General features: G+C 34.5%; 3 protein-coding genes across 12 annotated transcripts; 2 read left to right on the top strand and 1 right to left on the bottom strand.

The window, feature by feature from the left end:
* The first annotated feature begins 2,752 nt into the window (after positions 1-2,752).
* On the top strand, positions 2,753-9,601 carry LOC124214071 (selenoprotein M-like). 2 transcript variants are annotated; one of them, XM_069134698.1, is made up of 4 exons: positions 2,753-2,883; positions 3,114-3,184; positions 4,650-4,719; positions 5,421-9,601. In XM_069134698.1, the coding sequence occupies exons 1-4, from the start codon at positions 2,863-2,865 to the stop codon at positions 5,523-5,525; spliced, it is 267 nt and encodes an 88-aa protein (XP_068990799.1). In that variant the 5' UTR covers positions 2,753-2,862; the 3' UTR covers positions 5,526-9,601. The 2 variants fall into 2 exon arrangements, with proteins under 2 accessions (XP_068990799.1, XP_046472004.1); XM_046616048.2 differs by having other exon boundaries at positions 2,755-3,026.
* Positions 7,762-15,200, bottom strand: LOC124214070 (E3 ubiquitin-protein ligase RNF185). Of its 5 annotated transcripts, none has more exons than XM_046616044.2 (5): positions 15,131-15,200; positions 12,135-12,295; positions 11,347-11,478; positions 9,428-9,600; positions 7,762-8,656 (listed from the first exon to the last, which is right to left on the bottom strand). In XM_046616044.2, the coding sequence occupies exons 1-5, from the start codon at positions 15,140-15,142 to the stop codon at positions 8,559-8,561; spliced, it is 576 nt and encodes a 191-aa protein (XP_046472000.1). In that variant the 5' UTR covers positions 15,143-15,200; the 3' UTR covers positions 7,762-8,558. The 5 variants fall into 5 exon arrangements, with proteins under 5 accessions (XP_046472000.1, XP_046472003.1, XP_068990798.1 ...); XM_046616047.2 differs by having other exon boundaries at positions 14,742-15,198; XM_069134697.1 differs by having other exon boundaries at positions 14,862-15,198.
* Positions 15,201-15,708: 508 nt separating this feature from the next.
* LOC124214691 (dynein axonemal intermediate chain 4) lies at positions 15,709-24,043 on the top strand. Of its 5 annotated transcripts, XM_046617241.2 has the most exons (7): positions 15,709-16,010; positions 17,220-17,433; positions 17,774-17,892; positions 18,237-18,438; positions 18,695-19,224; positions 20,311-20,701; positions 22,403-24,043. In XM_046617241.2, the coding sequence occupies exons 4-7, from the start codon at positions 18,382-18,384 to the stop codon at positions 23,783-23,785; spliced, it is 2,361 nt and encodes a 786-aa protein (XP_046473197.1). In that variant the 5' UTR covers positions 15,709-16,010; positions 17,220-17,433; positions 17,774-17,892; positions 18,237-18,381; the 3' UTR covers positions 23,786-24,043. The 5 variants fall into 5 exon arrangements, with proteins under 5 accessions (XP_046473197.1, XP_046473198.1, XP_046473199.1 ...); XM_046617242.2 differs by lacking the exon at positions 17,220-17,433 and having other exon boundaries at positions 17,859-17,892; XM_046617243.2 differs by lacking the exon at positions 17,220-17,433 and having other exon boundaries at positions 18,279-18,438.

Below are 24,043 nucleotides of genomic sequence, written 5' to 3'. Positions count from 1 at the left end.
TGTTCTGCGTATTCACCAGGTTCTCCATTTTACTGTTTATCTCATACCTCATAAGATGAAAAAGAACCACCCTTCATCCATAATTAAAACAATCCTCTTTTATCAATAATTAAAACATTCATCTTTCGTCGATAATAAATAGTCCACGGGTTGTCTGAATTGAAAAGTTCCGACAAGCTACCAACATACGCGAGTATAAATTAATTGGGAAAAATAATTTATCATAATTTACATGTGAACAAAGTCATTTGCAATTTTTCGAACAACGTCAGATTGATCTTGCAAGTATTCTCCGTGGAGTAGGCCTACTGGGGATAGGATGTAAAAAAAAAAACCGCGTCGGATGCTCTATCGTTTGCGGTGGTGTGGAAACGAGCATAAGTGAACTTATTTTTACATGTCAGATACTAACATATTGTAGTTTTTCAAATGACAATTTTAATCTTGCGTAAATTTAACTCGTTGCCAATAAAATTCATGCTCCGATAATGTTTAACGCATGTAGAGTCGTAATACCTTCGGATTGCTGTAGTTTAGTCAGAGTGAATACACGCGTAAATACATTCTGTTTGTTAAATTTCGTTTCTCAATTAAAGTCAAGAAGGTGCTCATCCATTCGGCAATTCAGAGTTTGGCGATTCCACTTTCACAGTCAACACAGTAAAATCTTTGAATTGTAAAATTCGAAAGTTTCACTCGCTACTAATTGAATAACTCGTCTTTTCGGAAAAATTAGTTCAATTGTAAATGCCTATCCGGCAAAACATTCCTAGTAACTCTTTTTTCAATATTTTGTATTACAAGAATTCGTAAAATGTATAGAAATTACATAAGGTACATGAGTCAATCCACGTCAAACTGGACACCTTTTTTTCATCGATCTTTTCGATTGTTGTGAATTTTTTTCAACGGATTTTATGGGTGTAATAAATTTATCAAACAATTTTTTTTCCATCTTGAATATTTCAAAAGTTATTGCAGGTTGAAAATTGCACAAAATCCCGAAAACCGCCACACACGCCTTCCTTCAAATCTTCATATCTCAGGTTCTATTTGTCTGATCAATCTATCCATGGACTTATTCAAAAGAGCTGGAATTGGGCTTTCATTTCATGCTGCTACAAATTTTATAATATCAATAATTAAAGATTATTATAAACAATTAATTTTCAAACACGATTTTCATCATCGAAACCGCGCTGTCAAATTCCAAAAAAAAAAATACAAGCGTATTCCTTGATCAATTCTCTATGACATAGGTGAGTTTCAAATTGGAAAATTAATGGAGAGTATTTTTTAAATATCAATAATCGAGCGGAGCAGAGCAGTTCGTGCGCCGACAATCCAGCTATCCGGCAAGCGGCGTGGATCAATCTTATATTAAGCACACAAAATGGGAAGAATGTTTATTGAAAACCAACATATTTCATCACCTAACAGATTCCGTTGAATCAAATTGTTTATTGTACTCTTTGTATACATAATAATTGCTTATAATACTCTTCAACTGTTGCTATTATAAAATTTGTAGTAGCATGACATGAAAGTCCAATTGCAGTTCTTTCGAATGAGCCCATGAACAAATTGATTAGACAAGTAGAACCTAAAATATGAAGATTTGAAGGAGGGCGTGTGTGGTGGTTTTTTGGCATTTTGGGCAATTTTCAATCGGGAATAACTTTTGAAATATTGAATGTAAAAATAAAATAAAAAAATGTATGGTAAATTTATTTCACCCATAGAACTGTTAAAAAAATTCACACAATCGAAGAGATCGATGAAAAATTTTGATTGATTTTGTTCGGTTTCACGTGGATTGACTCTCATATAGGAACAACTATATCTCCATCCTTTGATTAACTTCTTCGACTATTTTTCCTGTCCTTTGCATTAGGAAAAGGTTTCTAACTCTGTTAACAGTAATCCAGGTGCATGTTTATTGTGCATCTATTTAGATAATATTAGTTTTGTCGATCCGATGGAGTTAGATTGACATTGCTGAAGTTGGCCCAAATGAATTTGCGTAGTTGAAAAGTATACGGCGTCCATACGGGGTTATATAAAAATTTCAGTCTATTCCCGTTCGTCATTCCATAGGCATAACAATATTCGACTGCATTATCTAGATACACGCGGTTAGCGATCGTAACGTCAGTTCGTGTCGCCTCTACTGATCAACCGCTTGGAGGATTGAGTTGCGAGTGTATTTATGTCGGCTATTTTCGATTACGAAAAGCCCCATAAAGCTAGCATTCTTTATGTATCTCTAGTCAACGCCCGGTATAATGCGCTATTTACACGCATTTTTGAATCTAGATTTACTATTTCGGCCATAGTAAAATCGAAATAGCCATCGCCGCGTAAATGTACTAACATACATGAAGACGCAGTTTGGAGCCGCTTCACAGACAACCTATGCTACATCATATAGCTTTGGAGATAGATAACGGTGACGTCCCATGTACATACGGAACACGGATCGCGGAAAAATGGAACGGTAAACTGCCCTCGAGAATGGTAAATTTCCTTTTAATTGCGCTCCGTGTGTTCCGTTCCGTCAACCTAAAGTTGGGATTTCATGGTCAGCAAAAAGTAGCAGCAGTAGCAATTCACTGAAAGTTACTAACACTTCCGGTGCAAATTTTTGCTGTTTAAAGTTCATTCATCTGAACAGCAGAGCAGCAAACGCAAAACATTTACAAATCACTAGACAGATGTTATAAGTAACATCTGGTAAGTTACTAAACTGCCGCTGCTCTTTGCTGCCCATGAAATTCCACCTCAACACGGACTGGCATAAGGGAGTTACCAGTCCTCAATTACCATGGGAATGTGAAGTGAAGGGAACCTGGCAACACTGTAATGCTCGAAGCACTGACAGAAGTTAGGGAATATCAATTTCGGTCATAAAAAACTAAAAGATGACACTTACCGGTACCACAGCTGCGTCCTTCGCTCTAATTGTTTTACTCACTTTATCGTTAGGATATTCTTCAACGAATGAATATACCGCGGCACGAGTTGAGGTACCATTCAGTTGTCTTCCGCTACACTTTTGATATGGAATTCACCGGTCTCAAATCACTGACTTCTTGTCTGTTGTCATTTTACAGAGTTGCAGAGGCTGCAGTCTTAACCGGCTACCCGAGGTGAAAAAATTCATCTTCGAAGATCTTCCTCTCTAGTATCCTTTCCAATAATTATATAATCAAAGGTCAGCTAACATATTCACCGTTTGTAGGGCTCCAACCAGTTAAATACCTATGATTACATGGCGCGCTTATTCAGGTGTCACTCTGAACGATATACGCAAAGCGGGTGCTAAAGAGCGTACTGTTTTAACTTATTGGCCTACAGGTTTAGAATAAATATGCTGGAATAAAAATACGTCTAAAGGGTAGAGGTATTTAACTAATTCTAAAAATTATGATCCTATGGAATAAAGCAGCATGTTATGTTGGTATAGAATGTGCAGATTTGACTGTAGCGAAATCAATTTAAAACAGCGTTATACAGTGAATTAAATTATTATACACCTTAGTCAACATAATCTATCTGTGCACTATGTAATTGATTATTCCCAGACATGTAAACAAATACAAGTAATTCGGTTTACGTGCATCAGTTGTAGTAAAACCGAAATAAGAGCGCTGTCTAAACACAGTAAATGTTTTATGAGTTATTTGTGTAAAAACGAGCACATCCATATACACTCGATTTTGATACTCTTGGGCTCAGCATATCAAAAGTAAAGTTTCCAGCGACTAACCCGAATGGGAATTTACTCATAGATCAGGTGATACATAATTTCAGGCAATTTCAAATTGACTGCCTTCCAAAGTGGTTTCTAATTTCAATCAGTGAATACCCCCTCGCTTTGAGCATCACTAACATCTCATATGTTGGATCTTAATATTTTAAACCTTATTTCTGATAGGTTACACTTTTGCCCATTTAGCTCTGCCAACATAAACAATGTCAAACTAGCTGAAACATCTTGTAATATTCTTGGTCCATATCAGATGCACCAAGTGTTTAAGAGTTTATTACATTTATTTATTATTTGTAACCCCTTCTGTCTATTGGTGAATTGATAGGTACCGTAAAAAAAAATATCTATAAACTGTAGCGTGTAATATACCTAACTATAAGCCTGGTAGTGAGTGGTACATCAAGTTTGTCAATTTTTGGATAATCTAGGAAACATGAATGAATAGCTGCAGCAAAATCAAATTTTAGCGAAATATTCTCTTGTTCTATTACAATAGCAAATAGTTTTAACAATGTGCATACCCTATGTGCCGAAACCTAAGATTGATCCATTAATCTAGATCTCAAAGTCCAGGTTTTACTAAATTGTATTCCGATAAAAATAGATGTAGGTCGTAGCAATATTCAGCAAGTCACTTTAACAAGATTCATTTAGCTTCAAAAACTTTTTATCAGAACTCAGTATTAGTCGTGACTTGAGTTTATCGATTGAACTTGATCGATCAAAACGTCAGGTATATCATGCTGTGAGTAAGTTTAGGTTTTCATTTTACAGATCTTGATTTTACATTTTTCTTTCTTTTAGGCACTTGTCAGGTTTTGAACAAAACTTAAAAATTTTGCGGACTTGGTATTTCCTTAACTCAATCGGCTTTCAGTGAGAACGTTGAATTCAAGCCAATACCTGGGGCTGTACCAGAACTTGTTCTGCTGAATAAGAATGATGAGGTAAAAGCATAGTATATATGATTTTTATTATTATGCAGGATATTTCATTTTTACACAGCCATTTTAGTCCAGGATCATTAGATATAAATTGGTAAACATGAAGCAATGGATAGTATTAGGCGATAATCATGTTACATCATATTGAAATCAAAAAGTCACGAGAATTTCAAGAGAAAAATGCTGGCCCTCTACAGGTTAACGTAATGAAATATCTCATGATCACATTACTATTTCGCAACTTTGATGTATGCATTTTTATGAATTCAAAATTTCCAATGAATAAACACTCTGGATAGATGACACGAGAATAATTACATGGTTGGGATAAGCAGAATATGTATCTATAAATCCTATTTATGGACAAAGAGAACTGAAGCCATACTTGAATTTCCAACTAGGTATACACAGGATTAAAAATCCATTAAGACGGGATAAATCTGTTTTAACGTGAAAAATACTCAGTATAGTTCGTTTCTAATATATACGTGTGTTTAACTGAATCTATTCGGTCAAATAATTAAGTTCATGCAATATAGAACTGGAATTTCATAACTGCAAGTGACTTACATTGTCACCCAAGCTTAATTAATTATTTCAACTTGACGATCACCCATAAAATAAGAATCAAGTACTGCATTTTTTAACAGTGTGAGGCATATGTATACATGTATACGTTTGATCAATGAAATAAAATTTTGCAGGAAGTGGAGAGGCTGCAACTTTCTCGATTAAATCGTGAGGAATGCAACGAATTGTTAGTTAATAAGGGTTTTAAAATATCAAGACCCATTAAAGATGAAATATAACTGTCTGAAGTAATTGATGTATCATACATTCTGTAATTATTCATACGTCTGAAGAAAAATACAGTATGATTTTTAATTTCGAAAAATTCCACCTCACAACTATTTTTCCTAGAGTTTTGTACATTATAGATAGTACCGAATTTTAATGAACATGTTTTTGTGTTCCACCTGTGATATGATCACGATTTTCCATTACAAACCAATTACTGTCTTACAGAAAAAAAAGCTTTGAAAATTGGCGATCAACTATTTCAGGAAAACCAGTTTTCTCGTTCCAGTAAATTTAAAGAAAAATCTTGTCAAGAGGGAATTCTACATATAGTCTAACCTCAATTATCTGAACACCGACTCAAAAAATACATTTATCGTGCAAAATATACATTGTTGCTTCCAAAATAATGTGAAGCAGCTGTTCGTCCATTGACAATAGACGACTCTGTAAAACCAAAGTAATAAAATAATCGTTCGGTGTTTGAAACAGGTTCAATATGTATTTGGATATTTAATATGGACTGTTGGTCGATTTAAATTTGTGTAGTATATATTATTATACCTTATGATAAAAATTGCGTCTCGGTTTTCCGAACTTGTGATCATCCAAACCACGCTCGGTCCCAACTAGTTCGCATAATCTAGGTTCAACTGTACTTTGATATTTACCATGGATCAATTAAACTAAACTTTATGGCTAACTGGAAAATGCCAAAATTTGATATTGCCATTATCCTTTGTATAGCAAAAAATTTGCATGTGACACTCGACAAAATTTCAGACCAGTTTTCTAAATTTATTGAATGGAATTATCTTCTCGATTGAAGTCAAGGAATTTCACAACTTTTCTAAAAAAAAAATACATTTTCCAATATTCTGCTTACGTTTGCATCAACGTTGCGTCAGTATTTCTAATAAGAGTTTATGTCCACTAAAGTTTTGAAAGTTTAGTAATATGTAAAAGTATGGAATACGTGAAACAGTGCATATAATTGTGTCTTAATTTTTTTAGATATTGCTCTATTAATACAAGTGTTGCACTAATTGGGACGCTTCATTTAATAAAAAAAAATGCCACTTTCCATGTGTGTACAACACAAGAAAGCAAAAAAGGTTGAATCATATTTTCTTTTTTTTAAATAAAAAAATTTAAAAAGAACTGCACATGTTACACGCAATTGAATTTCATTGATTTTCTAAAATAATGTTTCAAAAATTTCAACTCCCTACATCAATAGGAACCTGTGCACAACCAAGATCAGATTATTTCCATTCAAAGTTGATTCTCAGATTGAAAAAAACTTTTTCATGAGAAACTTAAGTTTTTCTCATTACGAAATTCAAATTATTTATTTTGAAGTATGAACAATCTGCATGGGTTTTGATGGATATTAAGACGAATACAATGAATGAACTAATCGAGGGGTACCCACTCCTGAAATAATTGTAACAGTTGACTTCGATATAGTATAAAATACTTGTGGAATGCTTTTGATGAAATAGCATGCAATGTATATGAAATACCTAGTATGAAAAGGTATAAAATGGTTGTGAAATCAATCAGAAATAGTTTATATCTTTCAATAGATTGAATTTTGCGATAATAATTTTTGTTAGCATGTGGGACGTCATCGGATCGTTATAGTTCCCAATCAACTGTATAAGCGTCGATTTTTTTATAATTGAAAAAAGAAAAAATACGACATAATTATTTCAGATTTCTTTACTTTATATGCGAATGAAATTGACTCCATTGCAAGAACTCAATTAGATTGCCTACATTTTCTGGTATGCTGTTGTATTAAAGAAATAAACTTGTGGTACTCCCGCTTGTTACTATTCAAGTTTATTATATATTAGTCAAAATTATATATCATGCTGTATGGTGTAATTTTCATGTAAACGTAAATCCTACGACTGGTGTACCTGAAAAAGTCGGGGAATTTTGTGGTGAAAAAATAGCGGCAACTCCGCATCTTTCTGAGGGTTTCTACAATCGATATTCCTCATTAAATTGATATAACATGCATGCATGTCTTTTTTACTCTAAAAATGACGAGATCATCTTTTTCTTCATCATCTTAAGAATATCTTCGGGGACGTGAGCAGCCATGACAATGGTTATTGTTGTACGATTTTTTTTTCCATTATAGTAATATGCAATATGAGCGTCATATGTATCTATGTAGTATATATATTATATCATATTATATTACAGTGTTACATTAACGTTAGTCCGCATATATACATTTACTTATCCGAACGTCTTTTATTTTCAATACTTTTGCTTCTTTTTAAATCTAACTTAAAAATTAAATTATATACAAACTTGAAATGTACGTTACACTTATACAGCATTAAACGGAAACACAATTTCAATTTCTCTGTTACAGTTACATATTTTGAATTTGTGTAAGATAGATATTTCTTAACAAATCTACCTATTATATATACATTTAATTGGTAAAATTTCCAAAACCAAATAAAATTATCACCTGCTTGGATACATATTCGCTATTGTAGCTCATTTTTTCAAGATGAAATAATGATGTTTCACCTTGATGCTGATATTATTATGATACAAGCTACTTCTATTATGTGACATTTTAAATTTCTATTCCAATTTCTTATATTCGGTTTATAATCATTATCCAGTGTATTAAAATATATTACATATACGTATGTATCATATTTTCTTTTGGTTTGATATTTTGATTTGTCAATTTCACCTAACTTACCGAGTACCAATTAAATCATGAAAGTGGATGTATGTATTAATAACTTTGAAATTCTTAGTATCATTAGCTTTTCGTTTCATCCAGACACAAGAATTTCTTTAAACGGTTTGTCTCTCTGACATAAGGAAAAAAAGAAAAAAATCAACTACCACCATCATATTCACACAGGCTTTAGTACAATAAGATTGACAGAAATCAGTTTTTAAAAAGAGATGGCAGAGGCCGATATATTGATACAAATAAACTCGTTAATTAGGTATTAAGAGTTCAGTTTCAAATCGGGTACCAAGATTCACGAATAATGTTATGCCATGACTAACCAACAGATGAACACCAGTGCCACCCACAGAAAAACTTTGGATAAGAACTGCTCTTCTAGGAATTGAGGGCTGCCACGAGGAGCTGCAGAGTACAAAAACGTTTTCAAAAATTATATAACCAGTACCAAAGACCCTAAATTATTGAGTTTTACCCTTTTTTATTAATTAATATTGCACGAGTATTGATCCTCAACTCTGCAGCACTGTTCTGAACCAGTCGCTCCAATCACACATTTACAGTCACACATTTCTACAAAAGTCTTTACGACTTGTAAAGAATTTCCGAACGTAATAGTCGTTTTTGAATTAACTTTTTCCAAAAATTTCGGGGTCCTACTTATTCAGTTGTAAAATGGCTTGCTTTTTCACGATCAGTTTTCTTAAATCAATCGTTGAAATGGATATCATTTTTTGTGGAAAAAGTACTTGACTAGTCTTCAATAAGTTCTTCTTGTAAGACAGATGCAACATCTAACATTCGTTCAAGAATAAAATTTCATATTTTTTTTATAACAAGATTTATGTCTTGTACTTTACGAGAAATTCGTCCTCCCGTGAAGAAGTTTTAAAAAAAGGCGATTTAAGAAAATGGCTCTGCCGTCGTTATTTTTCATTAAAATGATGATACAAATATATTTTTTTTTTCATACTTCAATATGTGTTAAATAAATCCTCTGAAGAAAATCCTATTTCTTTCTCCATACTCCCAAAATAAATCGTCAAAGTTAGGCTTTTATTTTATTCCCCTTAAACCCTTAGAATGACCGAACCTAATCAGCCTAAGAATCATAAAATCAAAATAAAAACAAGTACCTGCACTCATTGAATTTATGAATACTGTGTAACAAATTACCTGCACCAGGTCTTGTCTCTCCAAAATTGAAGGTAGATGTGAAGAAACCAAATGGAAATGCCCCGATGCCAAAAGACATGTGAAAGCCGCCTTCACCAAATCCAAATCCTGAGAATCCTGCATTAGCTTCAGGTTCTGATCTTTGCCCAGCTGGTCGAGGTGGAACGTTATTTCTGTAATGAGAAAGATTATAGATATAAATACATAAAACAGTTGGAATAATATACCGTCGAATAAACTAATTCATTAGTGGAATTATTATTTTTACTATTATTATTATTATTAGATTGGAAGGCAACTATGACTTACTCTCGGAAACTATGTGTTAACTATACATGGCGATTGTATCACTGAAAGAAATGCTTTTTTTCAAATTCAAATTGTAGTAAAAAGAATAGTAGCTAATGCCATTGGATAAACAAGTAATCACTGAAACAATTTTTGCTAACCGGTGGAAACAAATTTATTTAAATTCACAAAACAGATGGTACACCAGATTTGATCGTCATATGTGGATAATTGGAAAAAAATTTGTATATCTTTTATTGTACAATATAAGAAATTTGCAACTATGAAATTCAACTATAGAAGCCGGATATGTGATAATTTAAAAGAAATTCTTCCTTTGCAAAGCTTTAGCTTATGGCATAAATAGTAAACTACTTCAATAGGACGTTTCATTCTTAAAAAGTCGTATTCAAATTGTAAAAATCGAGCAATCTTAATCGGCACCGATTCATGTTACCTCTGGCGTAGGACAAGGTAGTCATCTTGGTTGACTGTTTTTTACTATTTTTATAAACAACATTCACTCTGTAATTAACTTTGTTAGCTTCCTATTCTTCACTGAAGATGCTAAAATGTTTTGAGGTAATAATGAATCCTAATGACAAAACACTATTCCAGAATGATTCAGACGCTATCCATGGATGATTTATGAATAATGGCTTAATATCCAACATAAATAAATGTTTCTGTATTACTTTCGATAGTCGTGTTTTGCTATCAGAGCTTAGTTCATATGAATTGGGAAATTTCTTTCTCAAAAAAGTTTCCAAAGCTAAGGATCTCGGCATCTACTTTGATTGTAAATTAAACTTTAACAAAAATGTTAAATATAAAAAGCTACAAAACAAATCAACTTCATTAAGCGCTATTAAAAAAACTCTAGTAATGTACAAACTTTCAGAACATTTTACAATTCATTCACTTATCCAAAAATTACCTTGTGTTTTGTTATTTGGAAATTTCACATAAATACAAATATGTACAAATTTGAAAAAGTAAATCACCTATTCTTATGCTTTGCAACTTCTAAGACTGGTAATCTGATGTACTTTACTGACCACAATTACTCTAACATTTCTCAAATTCTTCAAATACCGTTAGTTTGGCAATGCGTACAATCGATCTAATTTTTTACTTATAAAATTCTTAATAACATGATTGATTGTCCTAAAATACTGTCCTGATTTCAATTCTCTGCTCCAGGCAGAACCTTGCAGCACAATAATTATTATTTTTACGTTAACATGAAAAATAAGCATTATTCTATAACAAGCCGTTTATTAGCTCTGGGAAATGAGAATGTAGGTTGGTTCTATCCGTACAACACCAGCTTATACACTATTAGTAGCCTTTCCAGATCTTTATTCATGTACGAATAGTTATTATCGAGAGTCATCATACTACGACCAACGGACCACCTAATGCTAACTATATCTGTGTTATTATTTCTCTCTTTATGTACAAGGGTAGAGGTACACCATTGATTATTCAACAGATAAATAAATAAAGAATTACATTGCTGTATCTGTAAAGGCCTTGATTTGAATGACAACATTCACTTAATACACAATAAAGGCAGTTTAAATCAGACCCAAAAATCGGTCATAATTTAACAATGCAAATTCACTTACCTTGGGTCTTCTTGTTTGGTAATTCCGCGTCCATATAATGGAATAACTTTTTCTTTACTAATCGCAGCCTTACAGACAGGACAAAGTTGCCTTGCGGGTCGAGTTTCTAGCCATTGATAAAGGCATGGCCAGCTGGAATTTGTTTTTCTTACTTCAGATTGTATTGTATTTGAGCAGTAAATGAAAATTATTAATAACCATTGTGTCTTTCCAACGAAATCTGACCATAGGTTTAGAGCCGACCTTTGTTTTCAATGTTTATTTTATAACAACACCATTTAAACTCACGATTTCAACACCAAAATAGTAATACTTACAATAACATTTTGTTTTTAGAATTTGAACCGTGGATAAAGAAGTGATAAAAGCAGCAATTTTCATTAATATTGTGGAAAAAAAAATGATTCCATATGTGCCTACTACAAAGATGTGATTTGAAAGAAAGTGGTTTTATCAAATATTTGGCACAAATTTTCAAAATATCATAGCACAAAAGAGCTATATTGTGGTATTTGGTAAGACCATAGGATTGCCTTTATTTTTTTAATCACAAATTTTAGCTGTAGGATTTCAATTTTTCCGTTACATGCATACTATTTTTTTCAGAAGATTCTACTGAAGGAAGTCATTACCAAGAACGTGATTCTACATGTCATGTCATCTTAATACAGGTGAGTTTTGCAGTGTATCATGTGCATTTGTTGAGTTTCGACTTCTTAGTATCATGTTGGCTATCCTCTGTTCAAAGCCTAACAACAGATTTTGTTATCATGAATCTTCATGTTTACCAAAATAAATGTCCGCACATGCTGACCACAGCATCTTTAGCTGTATCCAGACATATATTGCACTCGAACATGCGTTCATCCCTTTCTTTTTCCTCCTGCGCTGACCCCGAAGGCTTCGACGGCCCGGGCTGTTCTTTCGCGGTGCTCATCTCAGCTAGCTCCTTTTCGAAAAAGCGAACAACGAATTATATTAGTAAACTGCTTTACAAAGAAATCTAAAAACATACTTTGGCATAAACTCTGCCTTTACTTGTTTCATTGAATAGCATCAACTGTATTTTTGTGAAGTTAATATATTGAACAACAAAATTAATTCAAATTTTCACCATCACTTAGTAATATGACAGTAATTTTCAAATAAAAGTATTTGCAATTAATAACAAATTCTATTCAAAAGTAAAAGACATCTGGTGAGAAACGAAGAACATAAAATTCGATGATAATATCAAACGATAATATTGTTCAATTTTATTCCGTCAATCGCATGTATATCATGTTACACTGTGCAGTTTGACATGACTGCTGGAGCGGCATATAGGCCAGAATGATATTTATCGTTAAAAATATGGAAACGGTAAGGTTCACGGCATCTAGCGCATTGAGTTTACAAAGTATAAATAATTGAGTATGCGATGTTCTATCACGATTTCCTGAATTCGGAAAATTCTAAAGCCTGAAATATGATGAGTTTTTCAAAAAATACATTGTTACACCGATATTAACTTTCACCTCATCAACTGCACTGCAAGCTGATTGAAATTGGCGTTCAAAATACAAATTCATCATGAGACTGCAGTTTTAACCGTGTGGGCAACTACGTGGCAATGTTGCATCCTGACCATTTTACAACCATTTCATAGCATACAGGTATAGCATTGAGTTTCCGCAGGATTTCACACCATTTGACAGTATTTCATATATTTCACGACCATTTTACAATATTTCACGAATATTTCATGGTAGCTCTTAGCCACACTATAGTATTTCATGGTACTTTATACTGTTTTATCATGATATGCCTTTTACGTCAAATAAATTTTTTTGGTATGATGTCAATTTCAATGCAAACCACAATTATTGATATAAATCTTTTTCGGAAATTGCAAACGAAATGTATTATGTTAACTTTTCCAGAATAAATTATAACAAAAGTATTCCAGACTTTTCCATACCTAAGAAGCAATATTTATGTCCCAAAATAATTCCAGGATTTAGGTAGGTAAATTTAAGAGGCAGAAGATACCCTTAGAATTATAATTGCTTTTTTACTGTTCATCACCTCTAATGATATAAGAGAAATATTGGTTTTGATCGAGAACGACCTATCTTAATTTCAATGAATCTATGTTTTCAGACCTCTAGTGTCCAAAAAATACATTTTTTAAGAAATTCCGGTCTTTCTGTTTGTCCTGACAAACGTCCGCGATGATCTCGAAAAGAGATCGATTGAAAAGTTTGAAATTTAAACAATTTCACATTCAAATGATGTGCATTGCAAATGATTTTAACGTATTTACTAAACGCTTTACACAATGACTTGGATTTTAAGTAAGAAATTATTTTTCAAAGAAAATGTTAATAATTCCCAAGCTTTTACCGCTTTTCCTGATATTCCCATGTATTTAACATTTTGAGATATGTACACAAAGCGAGGTGAGTTTTGATCTGTTCAAGGCCACCAATGTTGTCTGCCACCAACTATTTAACATAAATAGCAGACGACACTGGCAGCCTTGAATTGGTCAGAATCCACCTCGATTTGTGTGCACCATGTACTTCGTTGAAGAACTTTGAAATTTTATAGTCTATCTTTCCAAATATTTGATAAAGAATTTATTTACCATCTTGGGTAGAACTGATGATAAATAATAATTTGCAAATATGTGTATAAAAAACAATGTTGACAATATACTTATTGCAAATGTCAAATGACCTGTAAGAAAAATATCGGTATTATCATAAATTTATCGACTATAACTATCAATTTTGATCAGTTGTACATACAATGAGATTATTTTTAAACTTGGTATAAGTTGGTAATGTCATTGTGATAAAAAGAGCTTGCAGTTACATGCATGCACTTTCAGAATAAACTTGTACTATCAAAACTAAATTCAAGGCAGCAATCGTAATAATTTGTGCAACTAGACTGCTATTCTTTTTAATTTTGGTTTGCCTTGATAAAAAAGCCTTACTTTATTACTCTGACTATGTTTCTTATTCAATCTGATATTCTTTACTAAAATAGATAAGGATCAGCAGTTATTCAATCTACAACGGTGCTCTAAATTATCTCTTGATTTGGTAAATATTATAGGTGACGAATGGATGTTACATATTTATGCATCAAAATAATGATTAGAAAAGTGGTTTCAAAGGTGGGAATGTTACACCACTGCAATGATTACTGAGTGAGTGTAGAGTTAATTATATTTACAGTATAATAGCTAAAATGAAAGAGAAGAGACTCTACATATGACAGATATTACAATGAATTCGCAACGTTGGGATTAGGAAAACGTCGAAATCTGATAAGATTTACTGAAAACGAGTAGGTGATGATCTTGAAAATAAGACTGACAGAATTTAATTAAATCTATAAATTACCCATATAAAAAGCGACGAAAAATTATCTATCAGCAGAGGTTATGTTTTAGCGAATTAGGTTTAGTAAATATTAAATGATTCGAAGAGTTAAAAATTACGACAAGTAGTAACCTTACGGACAGTAAATGGAAATCCAACTGTTTGAAAACACTGATATTGACACCGCAGACACTTCAAAGTTCTTGGCAGACTGCCTGATACGAAATCTTGAATTGCGCAAGTTCTGTAATCTGGCAGATAATTTTCGTTATTTAACGAGAAACGGATGTTCGGAATAACACGTAAACGATGTGCTTGATCGTCAAATCCTGTAAACACTGGTTAGACCGGTCCTAATTTATTCGGTAATAGTGATGACACATAATTGCATGTTGAATATTAACACGTACGCATTTTGACATTTCGAAAAGTGAATTTCACTGTAAGTGATCGATCCAATTAGCAGTAGGTTTTTTGACTAGCACAGTAAAGTACCGAGCATGGAGTAGAAGGAGAAGAAACTAGAATGAACGTTGATCCCTAGTATAGGTGGCATCGCGGTCTTGTATCAGGTCTAAAAACAAAACCTCATTTCAATGTCGCCGTGTGACTCCGTTACGAGCGAAGCGATCTAATCTAGGGACCTTGTTACGAGCATCTCTATTCTCCTCGTTCGCCCCCAGATGCCTCGCTGCGGTCTAGTAGTATCTCCATTCCCCGACTCTAGTGTCTTCCTAGTTGTTTTATGATGACGAAAAAACCACCAGAATTGATGAGCAATCAGAGCATTCTTGCTGCGGTTGCATTCAGCTGTTTGCTGCACGTGAAAAATCAGCCTTAAGGCCGAAGCACACAAAACTTCAGAAGCCATAAGCAGAATACAGAAAGTTATTGCGCATGCGCTATGGGTTCTGTAAAAGCCATAGCGCATTCGCAATAACTTACTGCATTCTGCTTATGGCTTCTAGAATTTTATGTGCTTCCACCCTTACAGTTCGGTGGTTTATCCGCCCTGTCCGCCTCACTCGGCTCATGTAAAAGTTCTTCATGTGTTGGTGATGGCGCTGGCGGTGCTGTGGCGTGTAGCTCACGATAAGGGGAGGCCGCTAATTGTGAAATTCAGATTCGATTCATACTGCGCGTAATAAAAGCTCAAGGCCAGAGGTGTAATGTGGCAAAGCATTAACATGCGCTTCTTTGTCGTTGTCGAGAAAATCGACACTGAAATATTCCATTACGTTTAAATACTTTACTACAATAATCATAACTCATTGGCCGCGTGGCGCAGGGGTAAGCTCTCTGGCCCGTCATCCGGTGGTCGCGGGATCGAATCTCGCTGCTCGCAACTTTTTTTTTTTTTTCATTTCATTTTTTTGTAATCCAATTGTGTGTATATACATAATCCCCGACAATCAGTTTCAATAATTATGTATATAATAATTTTTTTAAATGCCGTTTGTCGCGGAAAAACCGACGACTTCGAACATCATTATGTTGTTTGCAAACAAAGTTATATTTCAAAAATGTTATCAATTGTTTTCATAATGTTTACCAAGTATAGTTAACGGAAGAAGTATGAACGATGTTCCAAAACGAATACGTGTAGTGGGAATCAAACGCTCAAAACGTAACAGTGGCTCCTCGAACAAACATTTGCTTCCTGAAATAGAATATAATATGGATTCGTGTTGTTTCATGCAAATAACACTAGAATGTTTGTTCGAGGAGTCACTGTTATGTTTCGAGCGTTAAATCTATTGACTGAGAACCAAAGTGAAAAAAAATCAAACAATTGGTCAAAAATCGTATAAAAATTATTCAGTTCGCTATATGATTTTTGATTTATTATATCTGACGATTCGTGCTTTTGTAATTTATTATAAGATTTTTATTTATTTTAACGAATTTACAAAATAAATCATGTATCAAATTACACGTGAATTTCAGTCATTATGTTTTATAATTTAATACTTGACCATTTTCAGTAGGGAAAACGTTTCTTGAATAATCGTTGACTAAAGCTAGTATGTAACGTGCTTCGTTCCAGGAAGGTGTTTCAATTAGTCTGCAAATAGCAATATGCAGCAGTTTTAATTTTTCCTTGGCTGATGTCCCTGATAATTTCAATTATTTGCTCGTCGTCTTGTTTTTTTCTAACTCTTGTGCTTGATCCCTTGCGTACTTAGCAATTCATCGGTATTTGAATTTGCACCGCTTTTTTTTTTTTATCTCTTTGGCACTGCCGAGTTCGTGAATACCTCTACTTCTGTCCAAGAAAGATTTTATGGCGAATAACTTCTGATATTTGACCGTGCAGCTATCCCTGAAAATACTACAATGAAATGTGGACTGTCCCCCATCCATAATACATACATCAATTAAGGGGGTATTCTAGTCTAAAGGTCTAGTTTTCGGGCATTTTATTGGGCTTGGTGTAAAAAAGAATGAAAATTATTTTAGCACCCATTTTTTTCACGCTCTTTTTATTGATGATTGAAGAACTTACAGTTGAGTGTTTGTGAAAAAAAAAATTCAAAAAGTTATGGGCCTCTAAATAGAGCCGTGACAAAAAAGATAGATGGGCCGGTTGACACGATTCCATAGTCGTAATTCACATAAAACAGTAAAACCACTTGATCAGTAAGAATGTCGCTATAGCCTCTACCGAAAGGAAAAAAAAAACAGAAAATACAAAAATGGCATCTATTTAAAGGTAAAATTAATTTTTCCCCATTTTTTTTCGATGTCTTCAATTTTTTTAAATGATTGCCCGTGGTAGGTACTATAGAGGGATGTATCTGAAGGTTCGTACCAAATTTCAAGTCAATCGGGTGGATAGAACTTGAGATTTCATGTAAACCAGGTCGAAAAATGTAATTTCGAGATAAATGCGTTTAAAGTTTTCGATTCTTGCTATTCACAGTTTCTTCATAGACTGATCTTTCTAGCCTCGAACTCTGCTCTATTGAACCGCACCGGCTTCGGGCTAAAATATTCTTAAATGATGTAGCTATAATAAGATGCCTAAAAAATTGATTTTTTCAAATTTCCAGCCTAGAATACCAATTCAAATAAATTTCCCGAGAAATGTACGAATAACGCGCTTACTGAGAAAGCTCCATATATTGTCTTTCACAGTAACGATAATGTCACATTCATCTATACCAAAAAGGTAAGCTTCCAATATAACTATACTCTATCATTCTTTCAGACACTTTCACAAATTAATTTACCGTCAAAATTTCTACATTTATAATAAGATTGTAATTTATACCCGCAGTATATGTATAGCGAAATTGACTACAATTTTATTGAGCTGGTGCAGTTTAACAAGTCGTTAGTGTGACAATTAGATATTTGAGATGCAAAATTGTTCATACGCTTTGCGACAATTATTACTGCACAATATTTTATTACTATCATTTTTTTGTTCAGCTGCTACGGGGTTTTTAAAAAAAATTAATTACACTGATATGCAGGACTATAACAGCATAGTGCTTTTTCACTTTTGATCAGGTCGATCGTTAGAAAGTGCCGCAATAATTTTACGCCAATTAGGTCAAAACCAGGGCGATTTCTCTTCGGGCGACGGTTATTGAGATTGATCAAGAGCTTGCCCCAGAACTAAAAACAACACCACAACAAGGAAATTTAATTTAGGATGTTGGCAATACCGATAGTTGTTGACGATGATCGATATCACCCCTCGTTACAGCCGGTGAATACGAAAACAATACATTTTAATTCAACAAAAATGCATCACAACCTGCAGTGTTACGTAATGCGTGGATTTATTTTGACATCCCAGCAAAAAAATAATCGCAGTAATTAATAACAATTCAGATAATAAAAGTGTTGGGACTAGTTTGTTATTTAAAGGTTCGAATAATAACGGGCAAACGAGTGTTGTCAAATTACTGTACTTTTAAAGTGGAGTCTGCATTTTTTTATTCAACAAATATTTTTGATTCAAGTACATCATTTCAACGTTTCATCGTACGAAAAGAACCATGCCGAATAAAATGCGCAGTAGAAGCATATCGCTAAGGAAACTGGTCAGTTCTGATGGGGGTGGTAACAAAAACCAGAGTATCACGTCAGCGAAAACATCAATGCCACCGAAAAACCGTCGACTTGCACAGAAAACATTAACCTCGATACTAAATCGGAGACGAAATTTCCGCGTGATACACGACGATGTCGACTTAACGCCGAAAAATTTAACTCACGCCGTTTATCACGAGATCGAAGAAAATCACCTAACAGCCTTTGACACAATCGGTTTGGGCCAGGGCTCAAGTAACACCCAACTCTTTTCTCAATCTTCGGGATCTCAGTATGGAAATTTGAAAGCCACTTCCTCCCTCATGATCAAGTCCAGCTCGATTCATATGCAGCAGACTCAACTGATGGATGATTTTACTATAGATGGCAGTCTCATGTCCGGTACTCTGTTGTCTATCACGGATGAAGACAGGGCTCCATCCCAGTTTTACCTGCCCAGGTGAATATTCATGATGGTTACGTATGAATTGGTTTAATCAAAAGTTAGAAAAAGAGAAAAAAACCATTAAAAAATGTCCAGGAATATTATTTGTGCCAATTATGATGAACATGTACGAAACATAACATTTCTGCTACGTTGTTAAAATTAATCTAAGCGAATTAATATAATACAAGCCAAGTAATTAATAATCTAAGAAAGGCCTTCGTAATTGGAACGGTCAAAGTGATTGAACTTTGAGCTATATTTGGAAGTAAAAAAAAAAAAAATTATTGAAGTTAGTAAAATTTCACTTTGGAATGTTTACTTTCGGTTTTTTACAATAAAAATAAATCAATTTTCGAATCTGATTGTATCATTGAAAGGTACAGTAAATTGCCTATATAAACCAGCATGTTTAATATTTTAATGAAAATTTCTTTAATTTGAAAAACCACTTCTAAAAAATCAACATTTCAATTACGTCAATTTTTTAGACGCCCATAACTTGATAACTAAACCTCAAAATAGAAATTGGTGTTCACATTCATATTTTCTAGAAGTACAATTAGGCTGAATATGAACAAATTTCAGAACCTCACATTTTTTTCGTTGTACGCTTCACGTGAAATTCCCCCACGTTAACACAAGAAGTCTGAAAAATATTCAATAAATCTATCATCATAGCATAGTTATAACCGCAAATATATTTGTTCATGGACATCTGTTGTACCGTACTTACAAAAATCTATTTTTATCTACTCTGGAGATAACTATTTATTAAACGCTTTTCAGGTGATCTCAGGTGATCTCTGTGGTGAACAAAAGCAGCTCAAAAAAATTAGAATCGGTTAAAGAAACACCTGGTTATTAAACTCTTTCTCAAACTGTTCATATTTTGGCTTTTTGAATAAGAATTTGCTCGGAATCATTGCTTTCACATAGCGAGGATAATGTTGTATTCGTATTTTCTATCATAAGTGCAAAGAAACAATACTGGACATTTTTTAAATGGTTTCCCTTCGTTTTTGTAACTCGATTCCGACGTTCGGCCGATTTATACTCAATAAAATTTTGAAACGCCCATAATATCAATTTTGTCTTCAGGTACGATTTGGGTCTTATTCGTGTCCACCCAGAAAAAGTGAATATAATTCTGCAAGAGACAGATATATTTTTCTTATTCGAGCTACCACAGTTAACTGTTAACGTATCGTCAGAGGAGGGCTTGGCCGTAAAGCAGATGAACGAACAGTATGAGTACATCACAGTAGGTCCGGGGTCGAACAGAAAATTGGCTAATGCTGAAGCCCAAACGCCGTGTGTCTACCGTAAGAATAGATCGACATATCTAGCTAGAACAAAGCGAAGGAATCAAGGCAATATGGTCAATAATTGGATCATGTATGACACTTTCGAAAAATTGAAAACCTCGAAATCTCAGGGTCCAATCTTCGTACACTTGGAAGAGGCAAGACAAAAGGCTTTAGAAAAAAAGGTACGTCTTCAAAATCTGTCCATGTGAAATTATTGGAAGTGATACGTATTAACGAATTACGTAAAGATATTATTTAAATCGAAAAAAATCATGTAACATCCACTGCTTTTGCAAATGTATAGAAATGCAAGTAACAAGGAAATACTTTTAATTCGTACTGCCTTTGTACCATTTTTGAATCTCATGACAAACTTTAAAAAAAAAAATTCAAAATCTAAACGCACATTGAAAACGGTGAAAAAATGTTTCGAAAATGAATAATTTTTTGAATTCTCAGCTGCCTCGTTGTATCAAGTATTGTTAATTTAAAAATTCTCTTCCTACCTTCGAAGGTCGTTCGACAACAAATCAAGTTAAGGGCTTTTGAATTCTGACAAATTCATACAGTGTATTCACAGTTTATAAGGCTTAACGTTCATATGCTTATTAATTAAATCGGTAGACTCAATGTCAAATTAGCGTAGCATAAAAACGTATATACAAAGCAATTTATTTTAAACGTAGCATTGGAAATATGTTGTCCTGAAATTTCTAACACATTAGGGCATGGGCGCCTGTCGCAATTACTTTTTACGACTGACGCATGATCCCGATCAACAGTCAATTTTTGATTTCGTAGCTAATCAAGCAGCCGTTACTGAATAGTCTTGATAGATAAACTATACTAGTCAGAAAAATTGAGGAGCCAATCATTTTTACTTGATAAACCAGCAGTTTGAAAGTTGCATAACTCTGTGAAAAAATTCATTTAAAAAAACTCGAGAAAAAACCATTTCGAAGCTCGAAACATAAGCTTCAAGACACTTTTTGCAGATTGGGTGTAACTCCATTTTTTTTTTTTCAAGTTATTCCACTTTGAAGCTACATGTGTCAAATTTTCAAATGAGACTTCGAGTTCAGAGTGATGCACGGAGCACAGAATTTTTTTAATCGATTTCTGAGATTACTGTTTTGAAGTGAGAAGTATCCAGTTGAGAAGAAACGATGACTAGGGAAAACAGGGAACCTTAGCAGATTGAGCGTCCGATTTCGCATTTGTGAGTTTTATCGGATTTTTATGCAAGTTGGTTAACTTGAGCTTCAGCGAACAAACCCGGCTTATAGAAGTTGTGTAAATGGTGCGTTCTTTTTTAGGTTAAGTAGATCTCAAATAGTGGATTTAATGATTTGGAAGCCAGACAACACAAAACTTAAAGTCGTCAAAATGACGTCGACAGGATGTCTTATGCGCCATTTCGTCACGACTGTAAGGCCCCAAGGATACCTTTCAGACACGAAGATGTTTTATGTACATGAAGAAATCTTTTAGGCGTCAAAAAATCGCGCATAAGACATCCTTTGGATGTTTTTTTGACGATTTTCAATTCTGTGCTGTTTGAGAAAGGCTTGACTAACTTCTGATGTTAACTAACTGATGATTAACGGTTCCTACAAATCGTCATAACCACGTAATTTGCATCTACTATTTTACCTGACGCGGGAGAGTTTAACGTATATTATCTCATGCTGTGTTTCCAAAAGTTGGCGTCCCTGCCTTGCTGGTAAAAATATCATGGAGCTTGTGAAATGAATATTACGATATTACGACTTTGTCGACGAATATGGTTTTTAAGTCTTACGCATACGGAGCATGCCACTCAGCCTGCTAAGTTTTACCTCTTGTTTCCAATACTGTAATGAAACTGTACAACCGTTTTACAGATTAGTCCAACGAAATTACCTCAGATCGAGGAAAGCAGTGAACAATGGACGCTAGAGATGCAATTGGCGCAGCTAGCCGAACAGACTGACTTTTTAGATTCTGCAACAATCGTGGAGCGTATGGTAGCCAGCAGCCTCTACATAGTAGCTCAAAAAAGATTCAAAGGAATAATAAAACAAGACCCGTACAGTCCTAGACTGCAATTCACGTACAGTCTAGATTTCTTGTGGTCCTTTGTATCGGAACACAGCGCAGGATACAACGTGGCTTCTTTTTGTTGGAACTATGTTAACAAAGATGTTCTGGCTGTAGGCTACGGGCCAATTGAAAACCAGGAAAACCGTCAAGGACTTGTGATGATATGGACAGCGAAGAACCCGCATAGGGCTGGCCGATGGCATTACTTCAATAGTCCAGTTTCCGCTCTTGACTGGAGTCGAAACCGGCCAAATCTCTTGGCGATTGGATTTTACGACGGTGTGGTGCAGGTCATCGATGTCAGCAATAAGAATTTGGTCATAATGCGATGTAGCAGCAGAACGAGTTCGCCTTCGTACGCACCTCACTGGCAAGTGCAATGGTGGCCGGGTGAAGACGAAGTTATGTTTGAGGAGCAGCTCTACACATGCAATCAGGACGGGCGTATTCTTTCTTATAGAGCAGACACAGACTTCAGCTGCAATCAGATAATGCGGATCAGTAGGAACGAGAGGAAAATCAAGGGTGTGGAACAGCAGCCCGAACAGTGCGTCGTTCACGATATTTCCATCACCAGAAACCCAGGAGCACTCGTATTGTGCAAGCATCCGGGACTTCCAATGATCTACTTCGTCGGATCTGACGAGGGTTGTATTCATCGATGTTCGACTACTTATTTGCAGCAACACATCGACAGTTTTCGTGCACACAACGGACCGATTTATGCTATAGAATTTTCGCCATTTTGTTCAAAGATTTTTCTGACTTGTGGGGCAGATTGGTGCACGAGAATATGGGCTGATGGGATAAACGAGCCTTTGATTACCTTATCGACGCAAATGGCTTGCGTTCAGAAGGCCGCTTGGAGTCCGAAAATTTCTACGGTCGTAGCGACCATCGTTAATAATCAAATAGACGTCTGGGATATCAGAAGGAAATCTTATACCGCAGCCTCGAGCACAACTTGCGATACTCAAGGAAGACTCTTGCTTCTAGAGTTCACTGCCAACGGAAATCAGCTCGTTGCCGGTGATAGTCTAGGTACCATATTCATCTATAACCTCGAAGGAATGCCCTTTCCACCATATAATCAAACCGGTGTTCTTGTCACGTTTATACTTAAAGCACTTGAAACGAAGCCCAACTTAATCAGAAAACTCAAAAAACTGGGAAAACCGTTCTAGCACGATGGATCGGATTTGTATACATTGGTACATTATTGTCCGATTGGAACAATTACACTGATTCAATGAGATTACATGGCACTGTATACGTTGTAATCTTTGGAGCTATATACATAGTTTATTCTTCTAACGAACGGTAGTAAAGGGATTGTTGAGGTCGTTGTAGTAAATTGTTGAAACTTTACGTATAAGTTATAACTTCTTTGATGTTATTGTAACTTTTCTTCAATAAATGTTTTAGCTCTAAGGTGGCCCTGC

Source organism: Neodiprion pinetum, chromosome 3 (genome assembly GCF_021155775.2).
Source record: "Neodiprion pinetum isolate iyNeoPine1 chromosome 3, iyNeoPine1.2, whole genome shotgun sequence".
NCBI lineage: Eukaryota > Metazoa > Arthropoda > Insecta > Hymenoptera > Diprionidae > Neodiprion > Neodiprion pinetum.
This window is presented reverse-complemented; position numbering and strand designations above follow the sequence as displayed.

Coding starts and splice junctions, on each gene's coding strand:
- LOC124214070 (XM_046616044.2), bottom strand. Junction 9,601..11,346: donor ACCAAACAAGAAGACCCAAG/GTAAGTGAATTT, acceptor TTCTCATTACAG/AAATAACGTTCCACCTCGAC. Junction 8,657..9,427: donor AGAGACAAGACCTGGTGCAG/GTAATTTGTTAC, acceptor TGTACTCTGCAG/CTCCTCGTGGCAGCCCTCAA.
- LOC124214691 (XM_046617242.2), top strand. CDS start 18,382: ATGTTGGCAATACCGATAGTTGTTGACGATGATCGATATCACCCCTCG. Junction 19,225..20,310: donor TCCCAGTTTTACCTGCCCAG/GTGAATATTCAT, acceptor TTTTGTCTTCAG/GTACGATTTGGGTCTTATTC. Junction 20,702..22,402: donor AAAAGGCTTTAGAAAAAAAG/GTACGTCTTCAA, acceptor ACCGTTTTACAG/ATTAGTCCAACGAAATTACC.
- LOC124214071 (XM_046616048.2), top strand. CDS start 2,922: ATGACACTTACCGGTACCACAGCTGCGTCCTTCGCTCTAATTGTTTTA. Junction 3,027..3,113: donor ATACCGCGGCACGAGTTGAG/GTACCATTCAGT, acceptor GTCATTTTACAG/AGTTGCAGAGGCTGCAGTCT. Junction 4,720..5,420: donor TGCTGAATAAGAATGATGAG/GTAAAAGCATAG, acceptor AAAATTTTGCAG/GAAGTGGAGAGGCTGCAACT.